At 37.6% G+C, this 12,481-nt stretch overlaps 1 protein-coding gene across 1 annotated transcript in view; it reads left to right on the top strand.

Moving 5' to 3' along the window:
* Slc26a4 (solute carrier family 26 member 4) overlaps positions 1-12,048 on the top strand; it is a 53,024-nt gene extending 40,976 nt beyond the window's left edge. The window contains exons 15-20 of the mRNA XM_076862355.2: positions 540-635; positions 1,618-1,848; positions 4,230-4,284; positions 5,443-5,588; positions 8,071-8,154; positions 11,969-12,048. Of these exons, the coding sequence (XP_076718470.2) occupies positions 540-635; positions 1,618-1,848; positions 4,230-4,284; positions 5,443-5,588; positions 8,071-8,154; positions 11,969-11,992 (636 nt within the window). The 3' untranslated portion in view covers positions 11,993-12,048. The remainder of the gene's footprint in view (positions 1-539; positions 636-1,617; positions 1,849-4,229; positions 4,285-5,442; positions 5,589-8,070; positions 8,155-11,968) is intronic.
* Positions 12,049-12,481: the final 433 nt, after the last annotated feature.

The raw sequence follows: 12,481 nt of genomic DNA, 5'->3' as shown, positions 1-12,481 counted from the left end.
TGGGAGTCATGTGAGCCTCAAGGAGACTGTCAGAAGCAGTGAATTGGGGGGACCGTTGCCCAGTTAAAGAGTAAATAGAAGAATACATAAGGAGGAAGTTCTGATCTTGAATGCCTCTCTAAACTTCGAACTTGAACTTGGAATTTGCCTCTGGATCAGTGTTTTCCTATGCGAGCTCCAGGGCAAACTGATTCAGAGGAATGTTCATAGAATTTGCAAGTAACAAAAGGGCTCTGTGATGTTACGGAAATTTGGAAAAGAGAGTTTTAAAGCTAAGGAGATTACTTTTTGCTATTTTGTCTTTTGTTTTTAAACTCTCTTGGAACTTTTAATATGCTGTTGTCTTCCCCAAGTCTCTGGTGGGGGTTGGGTGACCTGGTAGTAGAGGGGGATCTACTCCATCAGAATGCACAATTTCTTTTTTGGCAGGGTGTCTCAAAGAAACAATATCTTTTGAGAAATAACTGTTCAGATAACAATTGCCACTAATGAGCATTGGGAACCAGATATTTTAAGTAACCTGACATTTATCTCCAAAGGTTGGATTTGATGCCATTAGAGTATATAATAAGAGGCTGAAGGCATTGAGGAGAATACAGAAACTCATCAAAAAAGGACAGTTAAGGGCAACAAAGGTGAGGCTCCATCTTTCTTCCCCCACCCCCTTAAATTATTTTTTTAAAGCTTTATTTATTTATTTTTATGTGGTGCTGAGGATCAAACCCAATACCTCACATGTGTCAGGCAGGCATTCTGCCACTGAGCCATAACCCCAGCCCTCTCCATTAATTTTTTTCCTTTCTCCATGAAAGCAGTAAGATGGTCTAACATTAAATCTATCCCCTTTAGAATCCAGATGTGTAGGAACGAATGACATATGTATGTCAGAGAACAGCTGAGCTGTCCTTGTAGGCAAGAGGAATGGGTGGGAATAAAATGAAATCAGCAGGGCTCCCTCAAAACACAGGGTGTGATTTTTTTTTCAGCATGAATATCATCTGTATTAATTTTAAAACCTTATTTTAAAAATAAGGGTTTTTCTTCAAAAATAACTTTAAAGGAACAAAAGTAATAATTCAATGCCAGAAAATTACAATTGAAGGCAGTAAGTTCATAAACTTTCAGAGCTATTAACTTCTGCTTAGATTTTCCTATCAATATCTCTCTTGACAAGTTCTATTATCTTCCAGAAATCTAGAATATTTTGGCTCCTTGTTTTTCCATTTTTTTCCTAGAGAACACCAAAGTTTAGGCTGAGGTAAAATTCTTTCTGTAAAAGTTCATTCCCTTGCTGGGTGTGGTGGCACACACCTGCAATCCCAGTAGCTCGGGAGGCTGAGGCAGGAGGATTGCAAGTTCAAAACCAGACTCAGTAACTTAATTTAGCAAGATCCTGTCTCAAAATTTAAAAAGCTGGGGATGTGGCTCAGTGGTTAAGCACCATGGATTCAATCACTGGTACCCCCCACCCCTGCCACAAAAAAAAAGAGTTCATTCTCTTGACATTTTTGTTTACCAAGGAACATTGTATGCAGGACTTTTAAATAATTTGAAATGAATGGTTGAAAGACATTTCAAATCAATGGCAATTAAGTTGGCAGAGTTTTCTTTATTTAGAATGGCATCGTTAGTGATGCTGGTTCATCAAATAATGCTTTCGAGCCTGATGAAGATATTGAAGATCCTGAAGAACTTGATATCCCAACCAAGGAAATCGAGGTTCAAGTGGATTGGAACTCTGAGCTTCCAGTCAAAGTGAATGTTCCCAAAGTACCAATCCATAGCCTTGTGCTTGATTGTGGAGCTATATCTTTCCTGGATGTCGTTGGAGTGAGGTCATTGCGACTGGTAAGATTCTGTTTATTTAAACTATAAACTTGGAGATTTGACAAGAGTAAAATGGGTTACCCTGTTTTGCAAAAGAGTTAATGCATGGGCTCTATAATTTTTCCAAGTGAATACTTTTGTGATAGAATGCAATATTTTTAATTTTATTAGAGCAGTAGTTTTACATAGAAGCTGGGTTCATTTTATTTATGCATTTGATTTACTCCATTTCAGTCCTGATTCCCTCTTCCTATTTTCCTCTTTCCCTCCACCCTCTTCCTATTTTCTTTCCTCTACTGATCTTCCTTACATTCATTCACTTATTTTTTAAAAATGTTTTGTTATTGTCATTGTTGTTAGACCTTTATTTAATTTATTTATTTATATGTGGTGCTGAGAATCGAACCCAGTGCCTCACACATGCCAGGCCAGCGCTCTACCACTGAGCCACAACCCCAGCCCCATTCACTTATTTTTGATTGGTGCTTTCTACATATGCATAAAGGTTTAAATTCCCTGTGATATACTTGCATATGCAAATAATGTGATTCTGTTAAATTCGTTCCACATTTACTCCCCTTTCCCTTCCCTCCTCCCTCCCCCTTGATCTCCTTCTTCTAAAGAGTGTGATATTTAAAAGCATAAGCTCTGGAGCCAGAGTTGAATTCTGGCTTCATCACTAGCACTAGCAGTGTGACCTTGAACAAGTTGCTTGATCTGTCTGTGTCTCTATTTCTTCATTGTAATAGAGGGGTGGGTAAAGATTGTATCTGCTTCACTGCTTCACTGTTATGAAGATTAAATAAGATAATAAATGCAAATAATTTAGAAGAGTGACTGGCATATACGTACCCCTTAGCAATTATGAATATTTATTTTTCTTTTTTGTACAGGGAATTGAACCCAAGGGTCTTCTACCAATGAGCTATATCCTCAGACCCTTTTTTATTTTATAAATATTTTTAATTGTAGATGGATACAATACTTTAATTTTATTTATTTATATGTGGTGCTGAGAATCAAAACCAGTGCTTCAGTACATGCCAGGCAAGTTCTCTACTATTGAGCCACAACTCCAGACCCTCAGACCATTTTTTGTTTGTTTTTGAGACAGGTTCTGGCTAAGTTTCTTAGGGCCTTGCTAAATTGCTGAGGCTGGCCTTGAACTTGCAGTCCTCCTGCATCAGCCTCTCAAGGTGCTGGGATTACAGGTGAATACCATTATACCCAGCTATGAACACTTATTGTGTTTTATTTTTCTGAGAATGTATAGGAAATGGAATATGAAAAGAAGGGGAAATGGGCAAAGTTTGTGTCATTATTATTCTACTTTTTATGTGAATAGCAGCAGTATAAGGAACACCAGGTACATGGTAGGACTCGAAAAGCCAGGCATTATTAAGAGGTTAGAATAGTCAGGCATGTAGGAAGTCAAGGTAAGAGTTGAGAAGCATGCAGGGTGAAAAAAAATCCATGATTTCAGAAAGCAGTTATGCAAGCTCAAGTTCACACCTTCTTTCAAGTAGATGTTAAATGCCTTATATGTGCTAAGCATTCTTCCAGGCACAAGAGACTAGTGATGAAGTAAGTAGCCATGGTCTCTATCCTCATGGGACTAAGCAGTCTAGAAGGGAAGGCAAACATTAAGTAATCTTATAATTTAACAACTGTATTAAGTTCTCTGAAGAAGTCTTTAAAGAGAGTGTCACCTTTAGGTTTCAAGTTTAGGTGAAACTTCCAGTAGACCTCAAGATCTCTGTTATGAATATAATATCAATGTCAGAATCTTGACAGTAATTTTGTATTGTAGTTTTATGAAATATTACTATTGGGAGAAACTGGGAAAGGGGTACATAAAATCTCTCTACTATTCCTTACAACTACATTTACAATGATCATAAAACATTTCATCTTAAAAAGTCAATGCACTAGACCTATGAGCAATATATTCTATATAATCATCATTGTATTTGAAAGCAACTATTAAAGTATGAGAAATATTCTAGCATTAAATATGTTAGACTTTCTTCAAAAGTAATTCATTAAACCCTTGGGCCATTACAATCTAAAATGAATCTAAGCCAATGCTTAGAGTGAAATGAACAACAAAGAACAAATGTGTGTTCTCCAGTGAGCTAATAACCAGATGTGCTAAGAGAACAGAACCTTTCAGCATATTCTCACACACTTTTGCCAAGCATAATTACTTCCCTATCTTACCTACCTAGTACCCACACCCTGGGACATTTCCTGTCCTTGCAGATATAGCCCCAAAGCCCCCAGCTAAGCTAAACCTCTGTTAGAAATCTATTTCATATTATTACATCTGATTGTCATGCCTTAGTCTGCTTACCTTTCTGATGCTTACCTGTCTGATGTTACAAATTTGTTTTTACTTTTAGATTGTCAAAGAATTCCAAAGAATTGATGTGAATGTGTACTTTGCATCACTTCAAGGTAAGTGCATCTGTGTGCCAATCTATAAGACTTTTCCCTAAGTCCTTTCTCTCCTACCTTGGAATATGGGCACATAATGTCTGAAGGTCTTTAAAAAAAAAAAAAAAAAACCTCTTTAATATTGTTATAAAGAATGGGGCTGGGGATGTGGCTCTAGCAGTAGCGCGCTCGCCTGGCATGCGTGCGGCCCGGGTTCGATCCTCAGCACCACATACCAACAAAAGATGTTGTGTCCGCCAAATACTGAAGAATAAATATTAAAATTCTTTCTCTCTATCCCTCTCTCACTCTCTCTTTAAAAAAAAAAAAAAAAAGAATGTGTAAGAAAATTTGCCATTTTAGTCACTTTTAAGTGTATAGTTAATCCACTAGCATTTGTTATCTTCACAATATTTATAAACATCACTATTTCCAGAATTTTTCATCATCACAAGCAGAAGCTCTGTACCAATGACACAATAATTCTGAGAACATTTTTTATGTCAAAGATAATACCTTGAATTTGTGTCACAGAGTTGGGAATGTATAGAAACTTATGTCCGTGTCTTTGTATTTGTGTAGGAAAGTGATAATGTTTAGACTGAGTGCTCTAGAAGCAGAGCTTGAGACAGGGATTCTTGCGTTAGTAACTGAAGAAGTGAAAAAAGCAGGACAGGGCAGGAGAGGCTGGTCATCGAAGTAGTTTCAGAAGTTTGACATTAGATTCCTGATTGCATAGGGAGCTCCACAGCAGGATGAATACCAGAGGTTATGCCCTCTTGAGCAAGGGGGGTGCCTTTGTATTCTCATTATAGTTAATCAATGATGCAGATCCCCCTTAGATACAGGTATAGCCTCCAGGTCTCTTCAGGCAAAACAGCTCCTATTGGCCAAGGAAAATTACCCAGAGAAGAGCAGAGCTGTGAACCCTTAGCAGCCAGGCTCACAGCAGCTGGTACACTGATTTGGCAAAAGATACATGGACTAAGGCCATCTACAAGCAGTTATGGGATAATCATTATGTGTGCTACTGGGAAAAAAAATCTCAGTCAGTGTAGAAAAGGGTCACATTCTGGAAATGAGAAAGAAAAAAAGAAAGGAACTACAAAACCAGTATTGGTAGATGTTATAAAAATACCTTTCCTATCAACTACTAACCATTATCTCTTTCTTCTGTAGATCATGTGATAGAGAAGATGGAGCAATGTGGCTTCTTTGATGATAACATTAGAAAGGACACATTCTTTCTGACTGTTCATGATGCTATAATCTATATACAGAACCAGGTTAAATCCCAAGATGGACAAGATTCCATTTTAGAAACGGTAAGTATTTAATCTTTCTGCATCTGTATCTTTCCTAAACTATCAGGTTTTCTATAAACTGCAAAAATTATACAAATATAGTTTGAAATCCAGCCTAATTGTTGGATTTTAGGCCAGCTGCATAACTTCCCAGAGGCTCAGTTTCTCATCTGTGAAATAGAAGTAAAAATATTTACCTTGCTGAGTAGACATGAGGTCTAAATGAGATATTTTATAGGAACATACCTGGGATGCCTAGTGTGTAACAGTTCTATAATGTTTGGGTTTACTAATAAAAGTGGGCATTAGCTATAATGCCTTTTTATAAGATAGCACTGAGTCCTGGATCTTCCATGATTTGTATATATAAATGCAAGATAAAGTTTAGCAATCTGGAAATCCTTGTATTATAAATATCTTTAAATAGGATACATTAGTTTATAAGTGATTTAAAAAAAAAAAAAAATACTAAGGTCACAAATAAACCCAGGGTGAATTTTCTCCCACAAAACAGAATAGGCCTTAATTTCCTAATGGTTTTATTTTGTCAGTTCTCTTATCAAATATCTAGGAGAGGAGAACATTCTGGTCTAGTTCATTGCATGAGGCTACTGGTAGGCCTGGAACATGATCCTCCTTTTTCTTTGACCTTGACCTTTTCACAGTGAGTTTGGGAAACTAGAACCAATGCCAACAAAAATATGATGATGATGATTCTAGGGGCATAAAGAATATTAAATTGCTTCTCATTGTTATAAAATTGGGATAAGTAGATCTTTATTGTAGATTGGAAGTTGATGTTTGAATAAACTAATTTATAAAGTATTATATATTCTATTTCAGCTTCTGTCAGTGGAGAGGTTGTTCTGCTTAATGGTCCCAGGGAAAAAAGAGAGGCCCTAAATACTGAAGTGTCAATGTTAAATATGAAAAAGAGAAAAAGTAGTAAAATCATAAATATATTTTTAAAAAATTTACATGGAAGCTGCTCATCTTTGAAAACACATAAACCTTTTTCTATTCAATTTAAAATTCTCTAAGCCAAAGACCCCTCCCCCCAAAAAGGATCATATATCTAAAAAAGATTCCACTTTAAAGATAAAAGCAAAACCAAGGTATTGAGTGCTTTATCAACAAGAAAATAGTTATTTTTGTTAACACACAGTTGATCTAAAATCCTAGGCAGTGAATGTCACAAAACCTACTCACCAAGAACTCACCCACCGGGGCTGGGTTGTGGCTCAGTGGTAGAGCACTTGCCTATCAGATGTGAGGTCCAGGGTTCTATCCTCAGCACTGCATATAAATAAATAAATAGACAAATAAAATAAAAAGATCCATTGACAACTAAAAAATATATATTAAAAAAAAAAAAGAGTACACCCACCATATTAGACTCCATCTTATTTGCAATCAGAGAGACACTGTGAGTGGCTGGGATGAATTTTTTTTCTCCGAATATGTTAGGTTGAGTGTAACTGAATGCTTGCATGACATACTTACTTCCTGGTTCACTGAAGAGTAGGCTGAGCATTACTGGAGGCCTATGAGATCAGGAACCTTACACTTCAGTGTCTCCTTAGGGTCTAGCACAAAGCTCCATACATGATAGATAAATGGTAAATGATGACAAACCTCACCACTTTCGTTTTTTTCAAGAACAGTCACTTGTATATTAAGGACACTGTAGAAGCAGCAATATGATCTTCTCCTATCCCTTTTCTTCCCCCAGAACAGTCCCAACTTGTAGCTACACTTCACTGTACCCTTCCCATTCTGTCATGACCATAGCAACTTAATTTTTTAATTAATTTCCATACTAAAAAAGAGAAGTGGGTTGTTTGTGAGATGAAAAAGAGCAAAGTAACACCACAAGATGACATTTTATCCTTGGCATGTATTTGGAGTTGCTTTGGAAATGTCCTTCATGCATTAACCCCTAGATTGTTGTTCTCCCTTATGCAGATTAAATTATGTATTACCCTTAAAAAGCAGAGCTTTCTGGAACAGCCAGCTTGGTCTATAGATTGTTGGTTTCCACCTCCAATAAAATTAATTCCATCCAATTCAAGTTGGGACCATTTAATGACCTGAGTCACGAGCCCTTCACAGTGCATTCACTGCTTGCTCAGTGCTGCATGGAGTGCTCTTAGCTTAGCTGTTGAAAAAGAGCTATTGACTGCTCAGTCCTTTAGGCAGGGGTTGTACTGTTGAGAGGCATGCACTTCAGAGGTTGGGGAAGACTGCTGAAAAGGAATTTGGACAATAGAGAACTCCAGTTCTCTATTTCACACTTGAATGTGAAAAAATGGTATAGGGAAAATGGTAAGGTGGGAAATTAAAAAAAAAAAAGAAAGAAAAAAAGCAGAAGAAATCTGAAGAGGATTCTGAAGTCTGGGATTAGAGATGAGAAGCACCAGCAGAGCTTCAAATTTTCAGTGTGGTATCAGATGGATGAATGCTATTATATTGCCAATAAATACTTTGTGTTCTCTTTGTCAAGATCACCCTCATTCAAGATTGTAAAGATCCTCTTGAATTAATGGAAGCAGAGTTGACTGAGGAAGAACTTGATGTCCAGGATGAGGTATGATTCTTATTTTCTCCTGAAGAAAATAATTTGGATTAAATTTTGAGTAAACTGAATAATGCAAGTAGTGAGTATGTCTGATTAAGAACCGTTCAGGGGACCGGAGTTGTGGCTCAGTGGTAGAGCTCTCACCTAGCATGTGCGAGGTCCTGGATTTGCTCCTCGGCACCACATAAAAAAATAAGTAAAATAAAATAAAGATATTGTGTCCATCTACAACTAAAAAATAAATATTTTTTTTAAAAAGAACCATTCAGGGAAGAGAGTTCCAAAAAATATAAAAAGGATGGCTTGAGGGCTGGAGATGTGGCTCAAGCAGAGGATGCTTGCCTGGCATGCATGCGGCCCGGGTTCGATCCTCAGCACCACATACAAAGATGTTGTGTCTGCCGAAAACTAAAAAATAAATATTAAAAAAAAAATTTTTTAAAAAAGGATGGCTTGAAAGGAGGGAAAAATAGAAAACAAGAATTCTCCCTTGAAGACATGAAATACTTGACGACCTTTTGTCTCAAGCATATTGAGATGATCAGCAACTTGCAGTAGCTAATGCACTGCATCTTGATTTTATACCTAACCCAACAAAATATTGTTTAGAGACCTGAGGCCATGGGATAGGGAGAAAGTGAATGGAGGAATTCCTAATCCAGGAATTTCATAAGCTTCAGGAATAGTACATAAGGAATAGAAACCTTATGACTTTTCGCTTTTCAGGAATAGTACATAAGGAATAGGAACCTATGACTATTCTTCATCTGACTGATAATAGCTTAAAAAAGATACTGCACTGGAGGCTGATTCTATGTATTTCAGATGCTCTGTGGCATCAGACTATTCCTAGGAAACTTGCCTGAACTTCTAATGTCTGAATAAGCTTTATGGTTCCAACCCTGAGTAAAATGGTAGCAACAATGGAAGATCATAGAATTAAAAAAAGAAATTTTTTTGGTTGTATATGGATATAATACCTTTATTTTATTTATTTATATTTTTATGTGATTTTGAGGATTAAATCCAGTGCCTCACATTTGCTAGGCAAGCATTCTACCACTGAGCTACAACCCCAGCCCCAAGATCAGAGAATTTTAAAGTTGGAAGATTTCTTAAAAATGAAGTTAGCTGGGTATATGGTGGCACATGCCTGTAATCCCAGCTATTTGGGAAGTTGAGGCAGGAGGGACATAAGTTCAAGGCCAACCTCAGCAGTTTAGCGAGACCCTGGCTCAAAATAAACAAAAAGGGCTAGGGATGTAGGTCAGTTCAGTGGTAAGTGTACCTAAGTTCAATCCTCAGTGCTAAAAAAAAAAAAAGTAGTGTCACATCCCACCCTATGTAGAAATCCCTCCTGCACCATTCTTGATGGATGTTTACTTTTGTGTGAACATTTCCAAAATCAGGCAACAAGGGATGCTCAATGGAATTTGCTACATGGATACAAGTTTCTAAATGTTAGCTGTGTTTACAAAACTGAATTTGGCTTTTCCATAGTAACCACCTAGTGAGAATGAGATCTGCCTTCCTTAGCAACACAAACCTTCCCACTTAACAGAGAATAGCTCTTATGTCTCTTCCAGACTCTCCTCCAGGAAAACTCCTCCAATTTATTCTACTGTTCCTCACAGACATGAAGTTTGTCAATATTTCACTGTCCAAGATGGGAACAGAAAGTTCTAAAGGTGGTCAGACCCAGATGGACATTATACAACCACTACTTAACTTGATCTCATCAAGATCTTTTTTTAAAAAAATCTCTTTTTAGTTGTAGTTGGACACAATACCTTTATTTTATTTATTTATTTTTTTATGTGGTGCTGGTGATTGAACCCAGAACCCTGCATATGTGAGGCGAGCTCTTTACCACTGAGCCACAACCTCAGCCCATCAGAATCTTTTTATTACTGTAACTTTAAAATGTCTGCTTTCATTGTAGCTACATCCAAATCTTAGCATCTACCCAACAGGGTCAACTAAAGACATTTTCATACAAACTGTGGTCTAGCAGGGGTGTTCATGTATATTTGTCATTTGTTCATGTATATTTTGGGCCCAAATGTAAGATTACACATATTTCTGCTAGATTTTACCTTATGGTTCCAGTTTATTGAAACAGTTTGGCAACTTGAATCTATCAATCAACTCCCCAACTCAACCTATATCATAGACAAATCAGATAAGCATGCCTTCTCTGCCTTTTTCCAGGTCTTGATAAAAATTGTTGATAAGAATAGTTTTCTCTGATATGAAGATGCTGATCCATAATGGGAACTGGAGCGGGGGAAGCATGGGTGTAATGCAGGAACTTTAGATATGGCAAAGAGGAGGGAAAGGAAAGAAGGGGGCAGGAGGTAGCAAAGATGGTGGATTGAGATGGATATCATCACCTCAAGTACATGTATGAAGACACAAATGGTGTGACTACATTTTGTGTACAACCAGAGAAGGGAAAAATTGTGCTCTATATGTGTACTATGAATTGAAATGCATTCTGCTGTCATGTATAACAAATTAGAATTGTCGCATTCCCGATGACAAAAACGCTCAGGGTCACTCCAGGGGAACTGGGCTGAGGAAATAACCACACAAGAGACAGAGATACCTTTTTCTTTGGGGGTCCTGTGATGCTCCTCTGACCTTAAGGGTCCGCAGAAAGAGAGAGTGTGTGAGCTCCTGCTAACCCCTTTTATTGAGGAGAAGCCCTTCAAATGAGGCAAGGGATCAGGTTTCAAGGGGCTGAGTCTAGCTTCATGATGTCTGCTGTCAGCAGGTTGACTGACATCTAGGAAAGCCACACCCAAAAGCAGAGCAAGAGAAGCAGGCACACAAAGGGCATTTCTGGGGAACATTCTATCCCAAACAGTTGAGCATAGCTCAACCCATGGGGCTGCAAGAAGGCACGCCTACACATGAAAACACATTTTGCGACATTTTGTGACTTCCAAGATCGGGGCAGCCATCTAGGGCCACTTCGATGTGGCCAGATCACTTGGAAGTGACCGACAGAGCCTCAACTAATCAGGGAGGGAAAATGCTGGTAACATAGAGTGACGGCCTCCCACACAGAATAAATAATATTTTAAAAAAAGAATAACATCCAAACCCCTGTCATAAAATCAGGCAATAGAGGCAATGAGCAGCAAATTTGATAAAGATATTGCTAGAGTGAGAATCAGAGGCCCCGCATCTTAGCCCACCAGCTTAATGAACCTAGGAAAGTCATTATGAGCTGAGAATTTCTTCCAGTTTTAGTAACTTATGACTCTATGGATATAGGGCAGCCTTAGTTTGAGTAAAAACTCCTATCAAAACTGGAACTTAAGAAGAAGCTGTCATATTATAGGATTTTTGTTGACTACCACATAAAAGGATCATTCAGTTAGGCTTCTATAGGTGGTGAAACAGTCTGGCACAGCAGTTTCAACAGCATGGGCTTTAGGACCAGACAGATCTGCGGGCTAATCTTGATTCTGCTATTTATTGGCTGTACAGCCCAGGGTAAATTACTTACCCTGTCTTTATTTTGGTATCTGCATGTAAAATAGAAAATACCACAGAGTTCTAAAAACTGAAGAATGCATGTGAAATAACAAGAGCAGTGTCTTATGTATAGTAGGTGCTCAATAAATAGTAATTATTGCTTTTATATAAATCCAATTAAAGTATGATGAAGGTCATTAAGTTTTATTCTACTTTTATTGTGACAATATGTACCTAAGATGCATAAAATTAAGCAACCAATACCATAAAAACGTATTTGTAAGAGGATGATGTAGACACAAGTTGCACCAACACTGTTTCCCTTTTGTTTCCACAGGCTATGCGTAGACTTGCTTCCTGAAAGTGGGATCAGGAGGTCTCTCACTGTAAACAAGGACTGCAAGGCATAATTTACCCAACAATGTCATTCTATGCAAACATTTTCTGCATTGATTATTTCTTTGGACTTGAAACACTTCATTCTTTTCCTTTTGCATTTTTTTAAGTCATTGAGTTTTTTAACCTCTTAGTCATTAAATGATGAAAACATTTAGATAATTTCTGTGCCTTATTTATTTAATAAGCAGCTTACCTCTAAAATGTGCAAAGTGGCAAGGAGAATTGCCAGGCAAATTGGTAATGTCCAGGATCTGCTGACATTGTAAGAATGCTGCAAATCTGTCATGCAGATGAACTAGCAATGTGCACCAGGTTACTGGCATATCTCTGTTCAATCAGAGTAAGTGTTGACCTAATAGCTTCTGTGGGCAGGTGAGTCAGGAAGGACTAATCATAAAGAAGATCTGTTTCTGACTGACCTTGATATCCATGAGCTGCACTGATCACAGAG

This window comes from Callospermophilus lateralis, chromosome 1 (assembly GCF_048772815.1).
Source record: "Callospermophilus lateralis isolate mCalLat2 chromosome 1, mCalLat2.hap1, whole genome shotgun sequence".
Lineage (NCBI taxonomy): Eukaryota > Metazoa > Chordata > Mammalia > Rodentia > Sciuridae > Callospermophilus > Callospermophilus lateralis.
This window is presented reverse-complemented; position numbering and strand designations above follow the sequence as displayed.